The sequence below is a fragment of the Myotis yumanensis genome, unplaced genomic scaffold (genome assembly GCF_028538775.1).
Source record: "Myotis yumanensis isolate MYYU_CA2020_CCGP unplaced genomic scaffold, mMyoYum1.0.hap1 SCAF_2, whole genome shotgun sequence".
Taxonomy (NCBI): domain Eukaryota; kingdom Metazoa; phylum Chordata; class Mammalia; order Chiroptera; family Vespertilionidae; genus Myotis; species Myotis yumanensis.
The window spans coordinates 151682208-151703971 of NW_027223753.1; the positions used below are offsets into that span (position 1 = coordinate 151682208).

At 46.4% G+C, this 21764-nt stretch overlaps 1 protein-coding gene across 2 annotated transcripts in view; it reads left to right on the forward strand.

Moving 5' to 3' along the window:
- SIDT1 (SID1 transmembrane family member 1) overlaps nt 1-17903 on the forward strand; it is an 83090-nt gene extending 65187 nt beyond the window's left edge. The window contains exons 16-26 of one of the 2 annotated variants that reach the window (XM_070406213.1): nt 854-977; nt 1171-1288; nt 4120-4256; nt 4914-5022; nt 8712-8726; nt 9968-10044; nt 11045-11091; nt 13231-13336; nt 13422-13532; nt 14514-14627; nt 16032-17903. In XM_070406213.1, the coding sequence (XP_070262314.1) occupies nt 854-977; nt 1171-1288; nt 4120-4256; nt 4914-5022; nt 8712-8726; nt 9968-10044; nt 11045-11091; nt 13231-13336; nt 13422-13532; nt 14514-14627; nt 16032-16094 (1021 nt within the window). In that variant the 3' untranslated portion in view covers nt 16095-17903. The remainder of the gene's footprint in view (nt 1-853; nt 978-1170; nt 1289-4119; nt 4257-4913; nt 5023-8711; nt 8727-9967; nt 10045-11044; nt 11092-13230; nt 13337-13421; nt 13533-14513; nt 14628-16031) is intronic. The other variant, XM_070406215.1, reaches the window with a different exon arrangement.
- The last annotated feature ends 3861 nt before the right edge of the window (nt 17904-21764 follow it).

The following is a 21764-nucleotide window of genomic DNA, read 5'->3' on the forward strand; positions in this document are numbered from 1 at the left end:
CATCCTCCTTTTTAGATGAAGATGCTAGGGCTTAGAAAGGTAAGGACTTGCTGAAGGTCCCTCAGCTGTCAGTGATGTAGGAACTTGAACCACACTTGCTGCCCCTAAGACCATGCTGCAGCCTCCAGAAGTGGAAAGAGCATTAGCCTGGGAGTTGGGAGCCTGGCTTCTAGAACAGGTTTTCTGAATTAAAGCCACTGGTTGTGACCAGCTAACATCCTGATATTCATACCTTCAGAGCTGAGTGTTGACACAACACGGATCCATCTATGAGAATTCCCTCTCACACTGTAGCTGAAACACTTGCCCAAACTGCCCATCTTTGAAGCATCTCTCTTTCCCAGGATTCATTCCGTGCCAGTGCCCATGGGACCAGAGAGAATTGGGAGCATAATAGGGAAGCATAGTCCTAGCCGGATTTGGCTCAGTGGATAGAGCATTGGCTTGCAGACCACAGGGTCCCAGGTTCGATACCGGTCAAGAGTACATGCCTGGGTCACAGGCTTGATCCCCACCAGGGGAGCGTGCAGGAAGCGGCCAATTCATGATTCTCTCTCATCGATGATGTTTCTATCTCTTTCCCTCTCCCTTTCTGAAATCAATAAAAATATAATTTTAAAAAATAGGGAAGCATAGTGGGCACCCCTGAGAGCAAGCAGCCACATTTTACAGGCCTGGCATCCTAAAATGAAAAGGTTAAAGACGATCTCTGATGATTTTCCAGTCCTAGAATCTTATGAAAAGGTTAGTGGTGGAAAACGAGAATGCTGAGTTCCCTCGCTAATTCGTGCGTTCATTCTCTAAATCTCTCTGACTGCCTGACTCTCTCATGGTTTCTCTCTCATCCCTTTAGTGCCTTCAATAACATTCTCAGTAACCTGGGGCACGTGCTCCTGGGCTTCCTCTTCCTGCTGATAGTCTTGCGCCGGGACATTCTCCATCGAAGAGCCCTGGATGCCAAGGACATCTTTGCCAAGGTGAGCAGAGGGTGGGTGAATCACAAGTGGGAGCTACAAGGGTTATGATTCCAAACCGGATCTACAAAGGGGAAGAACATCTTATGGGTGGTGATGATGGTTTACGATGCTTGAGGCCAGGCTTGGGCTTTCAGATTCTGTGCTATGTCACTCACTGGTATCTTTCTGTTGACCACGCTTTCTCCTTTTCCAGGAGTATGGGATTCCCAAACACTTTGGTCTCTTCTATGCTATGGGCATCGCATTGATGATGGAAGGAGTGCTCAGTGCTTGTTACCACATCTGCCCTAATTACTCCAACTTCCAATTTGGTAATTAGAATTTACATCAACTACACGGATTTGAGTTATAGGAGTCTTATCCTGGGACCCTCCCAAAAATGCCAAGGTCATACCTGCAAGAATTAAACATTTTACATGCGCTAAAGTGACCTGAGGGCACCTCACTACAGGGCATGGTTACAACACATTGTACCATTTTTTCTCTCTGATCATGTTTTAGACTAGAAAACTCCTAAGACTGAATGTCGATCTCATGGCCATATCTGCAGGTGAGCCGTGGGCTAATCTTAGGCAGCAAGTCAGGTAGAACTCACCAACTAGTGTCTAGAAAGGTCCTTCAGTGTAACTTGGCCTAATTAGGCAGTTAGATTGCTTTGGGATGGATGTAATAGAAAAACCAATTCAAATTGAATGAAATAATAAGGACATTTATCAGCTCAGCTCACCACCTGAAACTCCAGAGGCGGAAAGGGCTAGTAGTTCTCGTTCCACTTCTCACCTGTTGCTTTTATTCTCAGGCTGTCAGGGAACTTAGGATGGCAAATATAGTTACAGCTGATCCTGGCTTCCTGTCTCCACACCACAATGTTTGGAGGACACAGCTTCAGGAGCCTTCGTTTAAGAGCATGGAAACGTCTTTTCTAAAAGCCCCCCAGATAACATTCCACCACAGCCCAGGATAAGACTCCTATAACTCCTTAAACAGTCATCAGCCCATTCCAGAATCATTCCCTATGTGCTAGTTAGCTCAGACTTGGGTTGCTACACTAATCACAGTGGCAAAGAAGGTGAGATTACCTTTAGATCAATGGGACCTATCCCTGGAACCAGGGGTGAGGTTTGCCTTCTTAAAGCAAATTGGCTTGACGGGTATGCATTTCTGAGTTGAAAGCAAGGCTAAGAAGTCTGAGTTAGCACTGAGCTGCTGCCAGGAAGCAGGAGGGAAGAGCTGATACTGGTGGTAGGCAATTAACAATGTCCTCTGTACTCAAGAAGAAAGGTTTTTAAAACAGTCATTTTTATGTTTGTGCTCTAGCCTCTGGCTATTAACTTAGAACACCACAGAAATTCTCTGTCTTATTTTATTTTATTTATTTATTTTTGCTTAATCCTCACCCAAGGATATCCTTTCCAATGATTTTTAGAGGGAGTGGAAGGGAGGGGGGAGAGAGAAAGGAAGAGAAACATTGATGTGAGAGAGACACATCAATTGGTTGCCTCCTGCATACGCCCCAACTCAGGCCAGGATCGGGCCTGCAACACAGGTACATGCCCTTGACCAGGAATCCAACCCGGATCCTTCAGTCCAAGGTCCAAAGCTCTAACCACTGAGCAACTGGCCAGGGCTCTCAGTCACATTTTAATTTTTTAAAATTAGAAAACATTTTTAAGAGGGAAAACTATAGAGAACAATATCATTCACCACTCAGAATGAACAAACGCCAATATTTTAAAATATTTGACTTAAATCTACTTTTTAAGAAATAAAATATTGTGTAAACTTCTTGTTTGAACTACTTTCCAAATTTATTCCCTCTTTCCTTCCCCAAAGGCAACAGCTATGATTAATTTGGTATTTATTCTTCCAGTTTGTTTTTATAGTTTTACTACATTTATAGTAAATTGATATTAATTTACTACACTCTGTTCTGCAACCTTCTTTTTTCATCCAATAATATGTTTTCAAGATTTATCAATATTGAATCAAGGACAGCTAGTTCATTCATTTTTTTTTAAGGATTGTCATATTCTGTACTAAAAATATACCACATTTATCAATTCCTCTATTGAACAACCTTCAGACGTTACCAACATTTTGCTGTTACAGATAGTGCTGCAATGAACATCCTTATATTCAGCTCTGTGTATATGTGAAAGAGGTTCTCTGGGGTACCTAAAAGTAGAATTTAGGGGTCACCTGCAATGGAAGATGGGCATCTTCTATTTTACCAAAGGCTGACAGGTTTCTCTCCAGAGCATTAATTCCCACTCCTGCTAGCTGTGGGAGAGTTCCCATTTCCCACATCATCACTGGCATGTGTTATTGTCAGGTATTTAAATTCTTATTAGATTGTTTAGTAACATGGAATATTGCATTGTTGTTTTCACTTGCATTTCCATAACTCTCATGCAGCTAAGCCACATTTAATTTCTAGCTGAAGGGAAATCCCTAGCCTATAAAGCTATGCAGGAGTAGCCATCAGTGTGGTTATGTTTCTGGATGCTGAGAAGGGCCTCCTACGCTCACCTAAGATTCATTTTCTTGTCACACTGCCTTAATTGTCACCACTAGGGCTTTTTCTGTTATTGTTGTCCAACACCAGCGTTTAAACACAAACACCGCCGAGACCGGTTTGGCTCAGTGGATGGAGCGTCGGCCTGCGGACTGAGGGGTCCCGGGTTCGATTCCGGTCAAGGGCATGTGCCTGGGTTGCAGGCACATCCCCAGTGGGGGATGTGCAGGAGGCGGCTGGTCGATGTTCCTCTCTCATCGATGTTTCTAGCTCTCTATCTCTCTCCCTTCCTCTCTGTAAAAAATCAATAAAATATATTTAAAAAAAAAAAAAAAAAAACAAAACACAAACACCCCTGCGAGTGGGAATAATCAATTATTTGTCATGTCATCAGGTAAGTTTCTTCTGTGAACTAGGAACAGCTTTCTCTGGAGGGATTCAGAAGTGGCGTATGTGGGGGTTGCCTAGAGAACATGCCTGCAAGGCAGGCGTATTGGAGGTCTCCACACAGTCTAAGGGCAATGGATACCCCAAGGGCTGAAGGGAGGGGGTTTTCCGAGGCTGAGGAGAAATCTGTCTGTTGCCTACTGGATCCTGATGGCCTTGGCTCCTCCTCTGCACCTGCAGACACCTCCTTCATGTACATGATCGCTGGCCTCTGCATGTTGAAGCTCTACCAGACCCGCCACCCAGACATCAACGCCAGCGCCTACGCCGCCTACGCCTCCTTCGCCTTGGTCATCACACTCACGGTGCTCGGAGTGGTGCGTCCCTCCCCATGACTTCAGCCTCCCTTTCAGAACAAACCCTCTTGGAAGGTTTTTTGTTGTTTGTTTGTTTTGGGGAGCTCAGGTGAACAGAATTGAATTAATCATAATCCTTGGTTCATGACACTCTCATCGTTGATCCATTCGTGGCATTTTATTTACTTATATGGCTAGTTATTTTTTATAATGTGATTGGCACCTGTAAAGCTACCCCTGAAGAATTTTAATCTAAAGCTGGGACTTCACTCGAGTGAGACTGAAGTAGGGATGTACAAGACTGGAGAGACTGACTTCAGAGATTAGAAACCACTTTCTAAACATGCGTGGACAAGTGTTACCTGTCTGCAGCTATTTGAAGAGCAGTAGTCCTCAACTTTAAACCTCTCACCCCTTCACCACTGCTGTTCAGCTGCCTCTCCCATTTCCATTTTTATTTGTCCAGGTAGCCATTCTGTTTCCTACCCTGGGTATAGTAAGACCCCTGTGAGGTCAGTGAAGGGGATGAGGTGGAGTGCGGGGGGGAGGCGGAGGCGAGGGGGACAAAGTCATGCACAGCTTGGTTTTTGACTCCTTATGCCGATTTGAGAGGGAGCTGATCTTAGAAGTTCTCTGGGGAAAACCGCAGGTGAAGGCAACTTCCATCTTTTCTTCTAGGTGTTTGGAAAAAATGACGTCTGGTTCTGGGTCATCTTCTCTGCGATCCATATACTGGCCTCTCTGGCCCTCAGCACCCAGATCTACTACATGGGTCGTTTCAAGATAGGTGAGTCGCCTTTTACGTAATACTAAGCACACTGAGAAAACACTGTTCTCACTGATCCAGCCATCATGAATACATGCTCCGAATTCTGTATTGTGTTTCATAGCGTATATTCTCTCCAAAACCTCCTCTCCTTCACTGGATTGCAGTAAACTATCACAAAGACTAGTCACCTGAGAAACTACACTCACCACACCTGAGAGCTGAGGCATCCCCAAAAGCTTTGCAATCCACCAAACTTTGAAAGTGCATTTGCAGAACAGCATGATTACCATACCACTAATTCTACCTGGGGGATGTTTTTTTGTTTGTTTGTTTGTTTTGTGGCATTTAAAAGGGCCATTTCTTTAACCATGATAAATGGTTATCAAGAATAAATTATATATTCTTTTCAAGTTCTGGGACTGGAAATTTGAGACCAACTTGCCAATGTTAGCTGCAGGATACCTCCTGGACTCTCTCTGACCATGTGAACATTGAACACTGAGTGTCCCACAGATATCAGCAATGGCCTGCTGTTGGTCAGTCATCACACGTGGGAGCAGGTTCAAGTCATCTTGGAGCATTTAAATTTCACCTGCCATTTTGAGGCCCATAAAGACAGACAAATATTCTTTGGGCTATGTCAAGAAAAAATTATATATGTATAAGCATAGGCCCACTCCTCATATTTGCAGAGCCCAAGGAAAGATTGCAAGTAAAAGCTCATATGCTATATATATAAATTTTAAAGGTATAAAGCAGACTAAAAAAAAAAAACTATTAAATTCATGGAAGAAAAGGAAGACAAGAAAGGTGCCAACAAACTGATAAATAGAATATGCCTTCATTATAACCTAGATGCTCCAGGTTCTAATTTAGAATTCGCGGTTCCTCAGAACATAGCTCTCCTGTAGAGCTGGTCCCCAGCCCCTCCCTCTTTTCTTCCCACCTCTGTCTCTATCCTACATCTTAAGGGGTCTCACAGGTATGCATGTGGACACCCTTGTTCTACATCCAAATGGCCACTCCTTGCCCCTGGAAGTACATGCTCCAATGGTGTCATCCGCCCCGCCACCCCCACCCCCCCCCCCCCCCGCCCCCCGCAGAAGATAGACCCGGGAACGGGGCTATGCAGACTCTGAGATCAGGGTCAAAGCCTTCTGGGCAGGGAATCCTAAGGTCCAGGAATTCAGAATGTGGCCTTGGAGGGGAAGGAGTAGTCCCCTTGCCCTGCAGACTCCTCACTCAGTGAGGAATGAGGGCCTCTGAAATACAAGACCCCTCTTGCCAAGTGATTCTACATAAGCAAGTGGCTAGTTTATGAGGAGTAGACCTAATAAAACATTGTCTTATTTTGGCAGTTCAGGCTTCCTTTTTGGCATGGCCGGTAGGTTTTCCCTTGGCACTGACATGCCCGTGCCTCCAGCTCCCCAGGGAAGCATCTTTAGCTGGTTGTGTAGAGCGTTTGGTTTGGTGCACTGGTCACTTCCCATCCCCCAGACTCAAAGGTGAGTTAAGTCATACAAAGTCAACTTGCAAACGGAAAATAAGCTGAAGCTTCTGGGTTCGCTCAGAATTGGGAAAATAAAGTTGAGTTCAGACACAGTAGTCCCCCACACCCCTCATTCACGGGGAATATGTTCCAAGTCCCCCAGTGGATGCTTGAAACTGTGGATAATACCAAACCCTATAAATACTATGTTTTTTCCCTATGCATGCATAACTATGATAAAGTTTAATTCCTAAATTAGGCATGACAAGAAATCAACAATAATAACTAATAAGAAAATAGAACACTTATAACAATTATTGTAACAAAGGTTATGTGAATGTGGTCTCTCTCTCAAAGTATCTTATTGTGCTCACCTTTTCACGTCAAGAAGGCGCTTTGCGGCTTCTCTTTGGCATGTCCCAATTGCAGCGTCAATATTCTTGCGCTTTGGGGCCATTATGAAGTAAAATAAGGGCGACTTGAACACAAGCACCGAAACACCCGGACAGCCCATCCGATGACCAAGACGCCACTGAGTGACTGGCAGGCGGTGGGTGTACAGCGTGCAGACGTGGAGTCACGTCTAAGCAAATTCCTGGGACTCACAGACTTCACCACGCTGTTCGGAACAGTGCACAATTTAAAACTTATGGGCTGTTTACTTCTGGAATTTTCAATTTAACATTTTCAGATCCTGGCCCAGCCAGGTAGCTTTGTTGGTTAGAGCATCGTCCTGCTACGCCAAGGTTTCAGGTTCAATCCCCAGGCAGGGCACGTAGAGAAGCAACCACTGGATACATGAATAAGTGGAACACAAACTGATGTATGTCTCTCTCCCTCTCTCTCTCTCTCTCAAAAAAAAAAACAAAAAAAAAACAAATTTTAAAAAATGTTATTTTCAGACCCCGGTTGACTGCAGGTACCTGAAACTGCGGAAAGCAAAGCCACGAATAAGCGGGACCTACTCATGTGTAATGATGACCATTAACACATAGAGGAGTCTTGAATATATTTATACCACATTTATACCACTTATACGCCATAAGTTTTGCAATGCTGAATTAGTTATCTTTATAAAAAGGAGAAAGTTAATGCATTATGGCCAGGTAGCATATACCTGCCAGGGTCTCAACAGAAAAAAGCTGTCACACACAGATTGAGGAGGATTTGCTCACAGAGGGACTATGCAAAGGACAAGAGCAGGTAGAGAAGAATGGGAAGGGTAGCAGGGCACCCTGGGCTGGCAGCTGAGAAGCTTTGCCTCTCCATGAACCCCAACGGACAGGCAGGACACAGTTACCGAGACGTGCAAAGGGAACATGGTGGGGAGGCAGCCACTCTGAAAAGAGCAGTGACCTTTGGTTGACAGACACAGGGAGGGCACCAGGAAGGTAAACACCCTGAGGTCGCTCTCCTTCCTCTGCTCCTCCCGTCTCCTGCCGGGGTCTCCCATTGTCCAAATCCACGCAGGGCCAGGAAACCCACCGATGTCCAGTCAGCCTCCAGGCGGCGCAGGGCAGGCCCGGGCGTGGAAAGCAGGTCTGAAAGGGCAGGCAGAGAGAGCCAGTGTGCAGCTTAATGGAATAGCTTCAATTTCCTCACCCAGGAGTCTTCCCCAAGTGGTGATAGACTTACCAGAGTCAAAAGGAAAACTCTATTTCATTGTGACAACGACTGCTTCTAGATTTAGTCCAAAGGCAGGAAGTTGAGTTAGTGAACAGAGGCACCTCTCTGCCCATTTCATAAGCGACCTTTGCTTTCTCAGGTCACAAGCTTCTTTCTCTGTGGCCCTGGGGGCCACACGTGAAAATAAACATGGACACAGGAAAGGCAACAGGAGTGAGGCAGAGCATTGCATACGTGGAACAGAGAACCGCTCAACTGCTTGCCCAGGTCACTCACGTGCTGCCAGGACCCCAGAAAAGGACCCCTGGGAGTGCTCATGATCAGAGTGGGTTATAAACTGGAAGCGGGACACAAAAGGAGACACAGAGAGAAATCTGATTCCCTCCTGGAGAAACAGTACATTTCTGAATGTCTGAGACAGGCAGAAAAATTCTGTTCTTTATGATGAGCCAACATTACTTTTCTAATCAGAACATAACTTTCAAGTCATCCATTCAGAGAGAAAAAGAAAATAACCAGGAGTTTACCTGTTTGGCTACCTTCTTACAGATCTTTCTCTTTCCCATGTCTTCTCTGCTTTCCACTGACTCAGAGGTGTCTGACACAGGTAATGTCCAGCAGCCCTTCACGGGGTTCTAGATTGTTTCCTTGACAATGTGACCCTCCGGGTTTCCTGCCAGCCCACAGAACACCTCCCTCCAGGTTGGACAGGGTGGTGGGCGGGGAGCCAGAGAGAGGCTCAGAGGCCAGGATCACTCCCACCCAGCCTGCGCATGGCTTCTGGGCTATCGCATGGGCATGCCCCGGGCCCCCTTCTTCCCCCTGTGTGGCTAAGAGTATAGTGAAGGCTGGCTGCATTGACCCCAAGGGTAGCACTCACAAGAGAGCAGGATCCACCCGCACGGGATGCTTGCCCAGCTTGCATGTGGTGTCTACAGTGTGGACAGCTCAGAGGAAGAGATCACGTCTGGGATCCCGTCTCTGTTCCCATAGCAGCTATAGCATGCACCCTCACAGTTTCCTTCTGGAGGATTGCATTTTGAAAAAATCTTTCCTGTCTTTTTCTTCCCATCTTCACTACATTCCTTTGATTATTGTTCCAGGACAGGTTTGGGCTTTCTGAACATGACCAGTAAAACCCAGTATCCCTTGGTTCAATGCTTACTGACTCATATCCACTTTGAGAAATGCAGATTAGAACTTTTACAAGCTAAGCTTCCCCATCCTCTGGAGAGAGCGGGTGTTTTTAAGGTGGGCCCCGCAACCTCTCTGCTATAAAAGAAACACCCCTGGAGGAAACTGTAAACCAGCGGTTCTCAACCTGTGGGTCGCGACCCCTTTGGCGGTCGAACGACCCTTTCACAGGGGTCGCCTAAGACCATCCTGCATATCAGATATTTACATTACGATTCATAACAGTAGCAACATTACAGTTATGAAGTAGCAACGAAAATAATGTTATGGTTGGGTCACAACATGAGGAACTGTGTTTAAAGGGCCAGAAGGTTGAGAACCACTGCTGTAAACAAAGGGAAACTTAGCTGGAAGAGACCCTAAAGGAGTTGGCCGGCCACCCAAATTCCTTGTGATTGCCGGTTACGCGTGTCCATCTTGCTTGCCCTCCTGCAGTATCACCCAGGGGTGTGGCTCACCCTCCATGAGAGCACAGATGGGGAGGTGAGGGTGCCATTTTTAAAGCAAACATGGGTTGTGCACCTATTAGCAGCAAAGCACCATTTTTATGAGGTGAAGACGACATCATCCTGACCCCAAAAGCTCGGGCCCTGTAGGAGTGTTTTGTATTACCTCTGACCAAGCCTTCTTACCACGCGATTGTGTCCCCGGCAGATCTGGGGATTTTCCGGAGGGCTGCTATGGTGCTCTACACGGACTTCATCCATCAGTGCAGCCGGCCTCTGTACATGGTATGTGTGTGCTCCCGCACCCCTTGGCTTTCTCCCAGAGAGTGGGGGAACAGCAGGAGGGATAGGCTCAGGGCAGCCACTCAGCCTCCCCAATCCAGAAGGCCAGATGGTCCAGGTGGCTGAGGTCCATCAGGGGCAAGAAGCCTGCTGTTTATTCTTCTTGTTTGTAAAAAACAAGCTGGGATGGCCCCACGTTTGTGTATGAAAGATTGCTAGTATAGAAAGAAAATATATATATGCGGGTGTGTACAGAACTATTAAACAGTGATCACTGCTGTGGGGCGTCCCTGTAAATAACCCTCCGAGGAGGTAAGATGAGTTCCCTTGAGTAAGTGAAAGGGGCACTATTAACAACCACACCAGGACGGAAGGCACAGGCCAGACCGCGCACCAGGACGGAAGGCACAGGCCAGACCGCGCACCAGGACGGAAGGCACAGGCCAGACCGCGCACCAGGACGGAAGGCACAGGCCAGACCGTCTCAAGCAAACTGGGACCTATGGCCACTCCCGTAACTTTCCTTAGGAACTTACACTGCCCCCATTATACATTTGTTTGTTTTTTATGCATTGTTTTTTGTACAATGAGCAAGGATATTTTTTCAAAATTGTGGATCTTGCTTAGTGGTTGAAACACAACTTTTTTAAATTCTCCATTCTGGTTTTCGGTATATTATACATTTCTACACTGAGCACAGGAATCAGGGCCCTGGTCACAGCGATGTCTCAGCTCACTGGCAGTGACCTTGGGAAAGCTACACATGCCCTCTGAACCACTGCCCCCACCTTGGCAGGTGCTCAGGGAACCCCGTGTGCCCTGCCAAATAGCATCACTAGTCTGTGGTCCCTTAGCACCTGCTAACGGTTTACAATCAGAGGATTTTTACAAAGAGGAATGTGGGGACCCCTTAGCCCACTACAGCTTGTCAGGACCTGTGGGCACTAAAAATTGAGGGGGCTGAGGCTGAGGGGTTTTCAGTGTTTTCTCTCCTCCTTTTCAGGACAGAATGGTGTTGCTCGTCGTGGGGAATCTGATTAACTGGTCCTTGTAAGTAATCTTAGGAAGACACCTTTTTTCCTCTTTATTAATGTCTCTAAAACTGCGGTTTAGCTTTCCTTGGTTGTCATTTTTATAAACAAATCTGAAATTAAGGAGACCATAGGATTGAGCTTGCCCTAGAGACTTGAGAGAAAGGCATTTTTCTCCTGCAAAGAATGCACTAAGAAGCTCTTGTGTACCAATAGTAGCCCTTCTTAAAGCGTTGAGTTCAAAGCATTGAGTTCATTTGCTCAACAAGACAAACATCGAATTAGTGGATAGATTAGATAGATAGATAGATAGATAGATAGATAGATAGATAGATAGATAGATATTATGTCTGTAGTTGCAAAAATGCAATGTAGCTTTAAATATTTTTGAAGAACTTTCCATAAAGGCTACCCAGTCATTTGTCTTAGAGTGTGTGTGTGTGTGTGTGTGTGTGTGTAAAAGTCTCTTTCCTAGCTATTGTTTCTCCCCCTAGGTCTCATTCTTCCTACTCCACCTACATCATTCTTCCTCTTCTTTCTCTCATTATTGGCCCTTTTTCCTGCAAATGGCCTCAAAATAGAACAGTACAATAGATGTATATTTTTGCTAGCTGTATCTATTCTATGCAACCTATTTTCAACTAAAAAATGTGAATGAGTCTGGCCGGGTGGCTCAAGTGGTTTGGACTATCATCCTGTACACCAGAAAGGCTTGTCAGGGCTCACAGGAAGGAGGCAACCAGTTGATGTTTCTCTCTCTCTTCTCTCTCTCTCATCAATAAAAACATATTCTCAGCCCTAGCCAGTTTGGCTCAGTGGATAGAGCCTCAGCCTGCAGACCAAAGAGTCCTGGGTTCAATTCCAGTCAAGGGCATGTACCTCAGTTGCAGGTTCCCCCCCGCCCCCCCGGCCCAGGCCCTGGTCAAGGCACATGCAGGAGGCAACCAATCGATGTGTTTCTCTCACATCGATGTTTCTCTCTGTCTTTTCCTCTCTCTCCCACTCTCTCTAAAAATCAATGGAAACATATCCTCAGGTGAAGATTTAAAAAATATAAGAATGAGTGAGATAATTTATTAATCCCTCAAAGATAAGTAAGTTTAGCTGCTTTTACTAGTAGTTCTTAGCTGATGGGCACCGCTGGGACAGTGACCTTTGATGGAACAATAACTCTCTACTTCTGTTGCCCTTTAAGACATATAAGAAATGAAAGAGCCAAACCAGTTTGGCTCAGTGGCTAGAGCGTCGGCCTGCGGACTGAGGGGTCCCGGGTTCGATTCCAGTCAGGGGCATGTGCCTTGGTTGCGGGCACATCCCCAGTGGGGTGCATGCGGGAGGCAGCTGATCGATCTCTCTCATCGATGTTTCTGGCTCTCTATCCCTCTCCCTTCTTCTCTGTAAAAAATCAATAAAATGTTTTTTTAAAAATGAAAGAGGTATACCTTCAGGGAAGCCAGAATCTCTTCAGGACAATTTGAATCTTATTGGGGCACCATATGCTTCTGGAAGAAACTCCCCACAGTGCTGTCACCAAGGGATGCCCTCGGGATAAGGCTTATGCCTGTGCAGGGCCCCTGCTTTACACGGGGATGAGTCGAGATGGACGATTGTTGGCAGTGGTCACCTGCGGGGCTGTTTGGGGCCACCCTTTTAGGGCAGACCCCACAGACCTGGTGACTGTAAGATGAGGTAATAAATTTTAGTATTAATTTTAAAACCATAGACAGCTATCCAAAGTTGGTCATGTGTTTCAAGCCAATTATTGGGATAATTCTACTTCTAGTACTGAAAGCTAGTCTAATGAAGTAATCTTCAGTGCAAAAGCAAGCACAGTATGTCTGGAGGTGTTCGTTCATTCATTCATTGTGTTGTTCTTTATAATAGTGAGAAACTGAAGGGCGAAGGGAAAACCCTTCGTTACAACCAGAGAGGAAAGGCAATTCTTCATGGTGCATCCACTTATGGGAAAGTTACGATCGATCGTTAAAAATGAATGTGCTGAAGGAAATGCAATCTGTTAAAAGTTACTTATAATATGTTAAAGAGGTGTTTTTTTAATTCCCCTCCTTGCAAAAATGGGAGTGGGGAAGTGAAAAAAGTCAATAATGTCACAAATCCACCTTCGTGGCTGCAAAATAATTCCTCCCCGTGTGCTCAGCGCCCTCTTTGGACTGATCTACCGGCCCAGGGACTTTGCCTCCTACATGCTGGGCATCTTCATCGGTAACCTGCTGCTCTACCTGGCCTTCTACATCATCATGAAGGTAAGTGGGGCGGCTGGGAGCCGCAGCGCCTGGGCCCGCGGCTGGCGGTGCAGGCAGCCCCGCAGCCTCTGCCTCTCGCCCGCAGCTCCGCAGCTCCGAGAAGGTCCTCCCCATCCCGCTCTTCTGCATCGTGGCCACCGCGGTGGTGTGGGCCGCCGCCCTGTATTTTTTCTTCCAGAATCTCAGCAGCTGGGAGGTAAGAGAAGTTTTCTTTTCCAAGGTGTGGTCCCTCTCCACCTGCCTTCTGACCATCTTGCTTCCCTCTCTCTATGTGCTAGTTGCTGTTAATCTTTCTGATATCCTCTCAAACAAAAGCTTTCTCTAAAAACCTCAATATCCACACACAAATGCTCAATGAATGGCACCTTGTCATCACTCTCAGGGTAGCACTCATAGATGTGTAAGTCCTACAGACTCTGCACGTTTGACCTTCTTTATGTGTTGTGTTACGATCCTGTTCCCAATGAGTGTTTAACATGTGCAAAAACCTTGATGAGTGTATCTTCTCCCCCTTTCTCATCATAAGCACCATCCATAGACAAACACCCAGGTGCAGGGGTTTATAAGTCCATTTCGTAGATTGGAAAGCGGAGGCCTAGGAAATCAGTGATATTTCTGAAGCACAGAACGTGCGAGTCTCCACACTCCACCTCCACAATCGCCACAATCGATTTTAGAACATTTTATCACTCCGAAAAGAAACTCCCCATTTCTCCTGAATTCCTTAGCCCTAGGCAGCCACCAAACTATCTTTTGTCTCTATAGTTCTGCCCAATCTGAACACTTCTTCGAAGTGAAATCATATCCTCTGTGGCTTTTGAACCTGACTTTCTTCATGTAGCATAACGTTTCCTAGATTCACCCATGGTGTAGCATGTATCGTACTTCCTGTCTTTTTATTGCTGAATAATATTCCGTTGTATGGATACACTACATTTTATCTAGTCATTCATCAGCTGATGGGACAGTTGGGTTGTTTCCACTTTGGGGTTCTTACGAATGATGCTGCTCTGAACATTTGTGTGCAAGTTTTTGTGTGTGTGAACATATGTTTTCTTGGAAGCTAACTTTTTGAGGCGGGCCTCTAGTAGCGTTTGTGTAGCTTTCTGGAAGCTCAGCCCTCTGAACAGCTGAACTGTGGGAATGCTCGCCCACATCCAGCCTCACCTTCTTCCAGGGAACCCCAGCTGAGTCCCGGGAGAAGAACCGGGAATGTGTCCTGCTGGATTTCTTTGATGAGCATGACATCTGGCACTTCCTCTCTGCCACTGCCCTGTTTTTCTCATTCTTGGTGAGTTGATACCTTTTCGTTAATTTGTTCTTCCTTTACATCTTGTACTCTGTCTTTTTTCTCCTTCCCTCTTTCTTACACCCTCTTTCTTTTTTATTCCTTTCTAATTTCCCTTTCCAATTCTGCATTGTAATTTAATGTACAGATTGTTTCATTTTTTACATTGTATCTTCTGGTTAGATAGTTATTTTTCTTTATTCTTCAATAGTTTAAGACACAGAGTGACAAAATGATTTTCCTTAAGCTTCACAACATTTGGTTATCAGAACTCACATGCCAGAATCCCCCAGGCACTGCTTTTGGCATCCTCTAAAATTTCAATAGCATTAGGCTATTCCTCCTTATGCTATCTTCACATTCCTCCTTTCAGTCTCAGTAAAGATAAGTCATTTACAAATTCCTGGAGTAGCTCAGGATAGCATCCAGGCCTCTGTTGCCTTCTAACCTTTCAGTTCCAAATCTTTCATGTAGTCCCTTCATTTCTTAACCCAAACATCTTCCCAGAAGCCACGCATATTATAACATCCTCAGAAGATAACTTCCGGCATGCTTCCACATTAATTTTGACTTTCATAATTAAAAACCCATGGTACCTGCACAGGTTCATGACAAATAGCAGGAGTAGGTCTCCAGGACTCCCAATACTGCCCACTTTAAGCAGTCTCTGCTGGCCTTATTGCCTCAATAGTGGAGCAGGGCTACCCCCTGGTGGCCAGTTTCAGAAGTTTACTCTGTATACTCACTCTTGCTTAAGGCTTTTATTTTTGAGTCACTTTCATTAAAGAGAGACAGAAATGGAGTGAAGGGTTCGATGTGGAAAGAGTGATGGTGGAGGGGCCTAAAAATGGAGGAGGAGGATACACTTTATGTGTAGTAACACTTTATGCAATAAGACTTCATTTCCTTTAGGCCTTGACCTAAATGGTCCCTTCAAAGTAATGACTTCCTCAGTCACCTCTCAACATGTTTTTACCTCCTGTACCCCATACTTCCATGTTCTTGTCATAGTTTGACTTTTATCCTTAGTGTATACTACCATCTGACATACTATACTTAGCACATATTTCTGTCTAACATACTACATATGTTTTACTCATGTATTTGCTTCATGTCTGAAGCCCTCTCTTGAATGTAAGCTCCAGAAGGGTAGGGATTTTTTGCCTCTGTCATTGCAAGTTGTATCTCCGGCACCTAGAATAGCACATGGTAGACCTTGATTAATTAATAAGTGAGCTATGTCATTAAAATAAGTGCCTGTTCAGGGCACGGCATTGTAGAAGGCCGCAGAAGACATGAAAACGAGTAAAGGCACATGTTTCAATCCGCATGTGTCTCAGAGAGAAAGTAACGACTTACTGCGGCTGTGACTGCATTCATTTCATTTCTCCGTCCCTCTCCTTTCAGGTCTTGTTAACCCTGGATGATGACCTGGATGTGGTTCGGAGGGACCAGATCCCTGTCTTCTGAGCCTCCAGCATTAAGAGAGGAGAGAGGGAGCGATCGATCTTGGTGCTGTTTCATGAAAAATGCAGGGCCTGCAGCAAAGTAACCACTGCCAAATACTCCACTCCCCCTCTGTGGAGTCAACTCTGAATATATTCACACAGAGAGGAGAGGAGCGGGGGAGATTCAAACCTGCAAGGGTGGAGGCAGCAGGAAAGCCAGGGCTATGGACAGAGGCAAGCCCTGAAGCGTCAAGAAGCCCCTGTCCCCTTATGTCGCAACTCTGAACTAGACATGGACAACCGCTGCATCAAGTCAACTCGCTATCTTGGGGCCCCTCCCACCCTCACCTGGGACCCACCAGCAATGGCTGAACGATGCTGCGCCCTTCCCTCCAGCTGCCTCCATGCCCACCAGAAACTTGAGGTGGGCGCCCTTTGCACTTCTGCAACGTCTGCTGCTCTAGCCATCTCAGAGCACCAGCTCCTTGTCCAGGGTCCTGTGCTGATGTTGGCTCCTCAGAGTCTGGCAGAGGAGTGGACAGATGTTCTATCAGCACCCGCTGGGCACCTCCTCAGAAGGACTGCTGTGTGTTTCCTCCAGGTTCCTCACCTCCCTAGAGAGACTCTGGATTGGGCTTGTCACACACTCCTCCTAATAGGTCGCTGGGGCCAGAATTTGGGTGCTTACCTATTCCTGGTGTCTTCATCTCACTGCTGTGTGTTGACCTCAACGCTCAGGCTCTGCCTTCTCCGGAAGGCCCTGTTACCCCACAGACCAGCTCCAAGGTGGAAGGGAAATGAGAGGACTCTTCTAGCAGCAGGAGGAGCAAGAGAAATGACCGGCAGGGCTGAGGTGAGTGACATCAGCATCAAGCAAACATGCCTCGCCTTAAGGACTTGGGCTCCTGGAGAAACCCAGCCACGGCAAAAGGGCATCCTCATGCCTCCAGTTCAAACAGCGCAATTCTGCGCCCACATCACCTTTGCGGAAGAAATGGGTGTTTCACCAGGGACACTGCAGAGGGGTCCTATACACTGACCCAGCCCTGAGCTGTCACTTTCTGCAGATCAGGGCCTGCAGACTTGCCCCCAGAAGCAACTCTCAGGCCGATGCATTTTACCCTAACTCTCTAGTTGCAAAGAGCACAGGACATTAAGGATGGCCTTGGTCACACCTGATTCTCATTGTCTCCCCGAAAGGTGTTGAGAGCTCAGCATCCCACTTCCCTCCCCACTGTCTGGCTGCTCTGCACCTGAGAGTCCTACTTTGACCAGGCTCCTTGTTACCTGAGTGGGATGTAATCAGAAACTACGCACACAGATGTGCACACATGGATATATATCTGCCTGTGAAGTCACCTCTCACCTCTGCTTTCCTGATCATTCATTAGAGAAAAGGATCAGCCATTTAAAAAATTTTTAAAAAACAACTATTATCCTTTCTCTAAAATATCTGATAATGTTCAAAAACATTATGGAAGTTTGAATAGCAAACTTTCCCTGGTTTTAAAAACACAAAGATGCTTTAAATGAAATGTTGTGATATGTGTGTGTGTGTGTATGTGTGTGTGTTTCCTAAAATACCCCCAAATTTTTAATTGGTCTTCTGTTACTCTTTATTCCTTAAAAATTGTTGGCATTCCACCCTGGAGACAAAATCCTTGCCTCACTTACATGATCGTGGTATGATCACATGAGCTAACACATTCTGGTGAAAGTGTTCTATAAAATAAAAACTCGTAAAAAAATATATTGTTGGTTTGCATAGGCCATATGAAGGCCACCTATTAAATGGTTGTGTTAGTCTAACATCTAAAACAAATTTTGAATCTCTTTAACTATGGCTGATTTGAATTAATTCCTTTCTTTTAATACCCTAATGGTTACAAGTCAAAAATTAAAAAAAAGGTCCCACTAAGGAAATGTGAACAAAGTCTGTTCAAGTAGCTCTGTGGCCTGAGGTGAGTATTTTGTAAGACACGTTACCTGTTTGGTAGCTTTTTGAGAAAATACATCCATGGACAGGGACATGAGGAGAGGCCTTGTAGAGATGGATAAATTGACCGTTTTCTGATGTCTGTCTTGTGCTATAAACTCACACACTGTGGTCAGTTTTGTTCTCTACGGCAGAACTAAAAACCCAGACCAAGCCCACTCATATATTAGCAAACTAGAGGCCCGGTGCACGAAATTCGTGCACTCAGGGGGGGTCCCTCAGCCCAGCCTGCACCCTCTCTCAGTCAGGGAGCCCTCAGGGGATATCTGACTGATGCTTAGGGCAGTGATGGCGAACCTTTTGAGCTCGGCGTGTCAGCATTTTGAAAAACCCTAACTTAACTCTGGTGCTGTGTCACATATAGAAATTTTTTGATATTTGCAATCATAGTAAAACAAAGACTTATATTTTTGATACTTATTTTATATATTTAAATGCCATTTAACAAAGAAAAATCAACCAAAAAAATGAGTACACGTGTCACCTCTGACACGCGTGTCATAGGTTCACCATCACTGGCTTAGGGCCTAAGCTATCAGTAGGACATCCTAAGTGCTGCCACGGAAGCAGGAGAGGCTCCCACCACCACCGCTGCATTCGCCAGCTGTGAGCCTGGCTTCTGGCTGAGCAGCACTCCCCCTGTGGGAGCGCACTGACCACCAGGGGGCAGCTCCTGTGTTGAGCATCTGCCTCCTGGTGGTCAGTGCGCATCATAGCGACTGGTGGTTTCACCAGTCGGTCGATTTGCATATTAGCCTTTTAGTATATAGGATATTAATCCTAAAGGTACTTGTTGCTCATTCTCCCTACAGTGCTGATCTCGTGGTTGGAGGGCTCAGTACATGGTTCGAGGGCACCAGAGGGGTGGGTGGGAATGCGGAGCAGGGGCAACCAGAGTTGTTTAGAGCCGATGGCCCCTCCCCTATGACAACGCCTGTGCTCGTGGACTGCACTCTTGACAGGGGAAGGGAAGGCAACTCTGAGCACTGAGGGCAACGGGAGGGTAATTGGAGAAAAACAGCCCTGCGAGGCGGTCTTGGCAGAGCAGGCCCAGAAGTAATGAGAGCAGTTCAGCTGGAGTCCGACTGCCATGTGGCGGCCAGGGCGGGCAGGACGGTGCTCAGGGAAACAGCCTCTTCACACCCCTGAGGAACACCTGCCGGTGCCGGATGGCTGCGGCTTAGCCCGGGTTATTTTAGCACCGGCGGGAGCCAGGGGAAAAGCAGGATCTATCTGAGGAAGGGACTTTCCGTGGCCGGACATCACCCGGCCAGCTCCTGGGGCAGAGAGAGCAGCAGCTGCTTCTTTGCAGCTCCAAACAGCCACAGGAGTGTTCTGTGGGGCCCCGAACTGCACGTGTCAGTAAAGCAAGCAGTGCCCACGTGTTTCTCATTCTGGGAGACCGTCTCTCCAGGTAAAACCTGGGGCGAAGGGAGACAACAATCAATGTTCTTCATAGAAGGAATGCAGAGTCGGAGCAGGATCCTTGCGTCAGACTTGAGTCCAAATACATTCGCCATGGAACCCCCGGCAAGTTGCTGGAACTCTCTGATCCCCACCTTCCCATCCAGGTGCACTCCCTGCGGGTGACAAAGGTGGAGGTGTGCGGAGCACCAGGAGCCCTGCCCACGCAGAACGGCCTCGCCCAGCACCGCGGGGAGGCAGGGCCAGAGCAGATCTCTCCCCGGTGTGTCTCCCTCCTCCAGGGGCTCCTGACACCAGCGGTTCTGTTCCCCGCCGGTTCCTGGAGGCCTTCAGGGGGTGGGAGGCCTCACCTGCAGAGATACTGCCTGGAGCTATCCACTCTCCCCAACCTCCGCCCCGCCCCACCCCCGCCCCCGCTTGCCCCTTGTTGCTGCATTCCACTGCCTCTGGCCCTTAATGCTTTTATTCCAACTCAGATGAAAAGTTGCTACCACAGCTAGGGCCCAGCGGGAAGTGGGGCTGGGTATGATGCCACACTTCACCACTGCCTTCTCCATGGGGGCTGGCCTCCTCTCTCCAGCAGCTATTGCTACCGGTGCAGGGAGCGCCATGTGCAAATGTCCCCACCCTCCCCGCCCATCACCAAATGTCCTGGTGGTCTGCTCCAGTGGGGCAGGGCTGCCACCTGCACTGACCAAGCAGGTCCCAGGAGGAGGTCCCTCGGGTTTTGAAATGACCTTGCTCACCACCATTCTGCCCGGTTTTTAGTTCTGTTTTTAAATCTGTTTTTGGAGAAGATGCACCAGTGTGGCTCCATTTCGACATCTCCTCGATGTCAAGGCACCTAACCTTAGGCCTTCACACAGGAATTCAGGTAGGCTTGGCAGGAGTCCCAGGTTAACTTCACCTCGAAGTGTCTAATAGGCCACAGTGATAGAGTTTTCACTGGACAGGACTCTGCAAAGGGACCGCTGCTCTGAGCTCCAAGGAGGGGTTGGAATTCCCCATATGGCTTTCCCAAAGTGTGGTCTTTCTATTCCCATTGAAATACAAAGAACAAGTGTTTCCCATCATTCACACAGAATTGTCCTTTACTGCCCCAAATCTTAGGGAAATGGAGCTCTGCCCTCTTCCTAAATATCTCCAGATTCGATTTAATAAGTACCCCTGAACTCTACATTTTAACAAATTCCTTGGTTCTAGTTTATGTGTTTTTTTTTTCATCTAAGACATCATTTCTCTGGAGATCAATTATAGCTGATCACCATATTTTAGCACAGAACAGCCTTGAAGTCATGTCACATTTTAGTCAAGTGCTAAAGTCTGGGTGCCCATCTCTTATCCCAGCACTAAAGTTATGATTTAGGTAACAAGATGTTTAAATAGTGAAAGATTTTTATGTGAGGACAAGAGAAACCTGGCATACAATCCCATGATGCCTAGCTTCTGGGCCCCTAATTTCTTCTAACTTGACATTCTTCATGAATCTAAGTCCTTTAAACAAAAGATTATCTAAAATAATCAAAAGTTCTCTATTTTAGGATGCTATAACATTGCTATCTGAGAAAAAAAATGTTGATTTTGTTTTTATGATTTTTTTCATAAAAATATAATTCGAGGTTATTTTTCCATTGATTTTTTAGAGAGAGTGGAAAAGAGAGGGAAAGACAGAAAGAAACATCAGTGTGAGAGAAACACATTAATTGGTTGAGCCCTGACCAGGGCCAGGGAAGAGCCTGCAACCAAGGTATGTGCCCTTGACCAGAATCGAACCCAGGACCCTTTGGTTGAGAGGCTGATGCTTTGTTCACTGAGTCAAACTGGCTAGGGCCTTTTATGCTTTTTATTACATTGCTTATCTGAGCCTTCGCAAGGCTCAGTACCTGGTTCTAGGTAGGCCCCTTCAAGGAAGAGGACAAATCCAGTCTTGAGGTTCACTCGCTGCTCTCTTAACATGGGGCACCTTGTAAAGCAACCTACTCATTAGGGAGTCTATTTCCCCTTTATCCTCTACTGCAGGGGTCCTCAAACTACGGCCCTCGGGCCACATGCAAATACAAATATTGTATTTGTTCCCGTTTTGTTTTTTTACTTCAAAATAAGATATGTGCAGTGTGCATAGGAATTTGTTCACAGTTGTTTTTTAAACTATAGTCCGGCCCTCCAACGGTCTGAGGGACAGTGAACTGGCCCCTGTTTAAAAAGTTTGAGGATTCCTGCTCTACTGCCTTGCTACTTCTCTGTTCAGTTATGTAGAATCAGAAATACTGC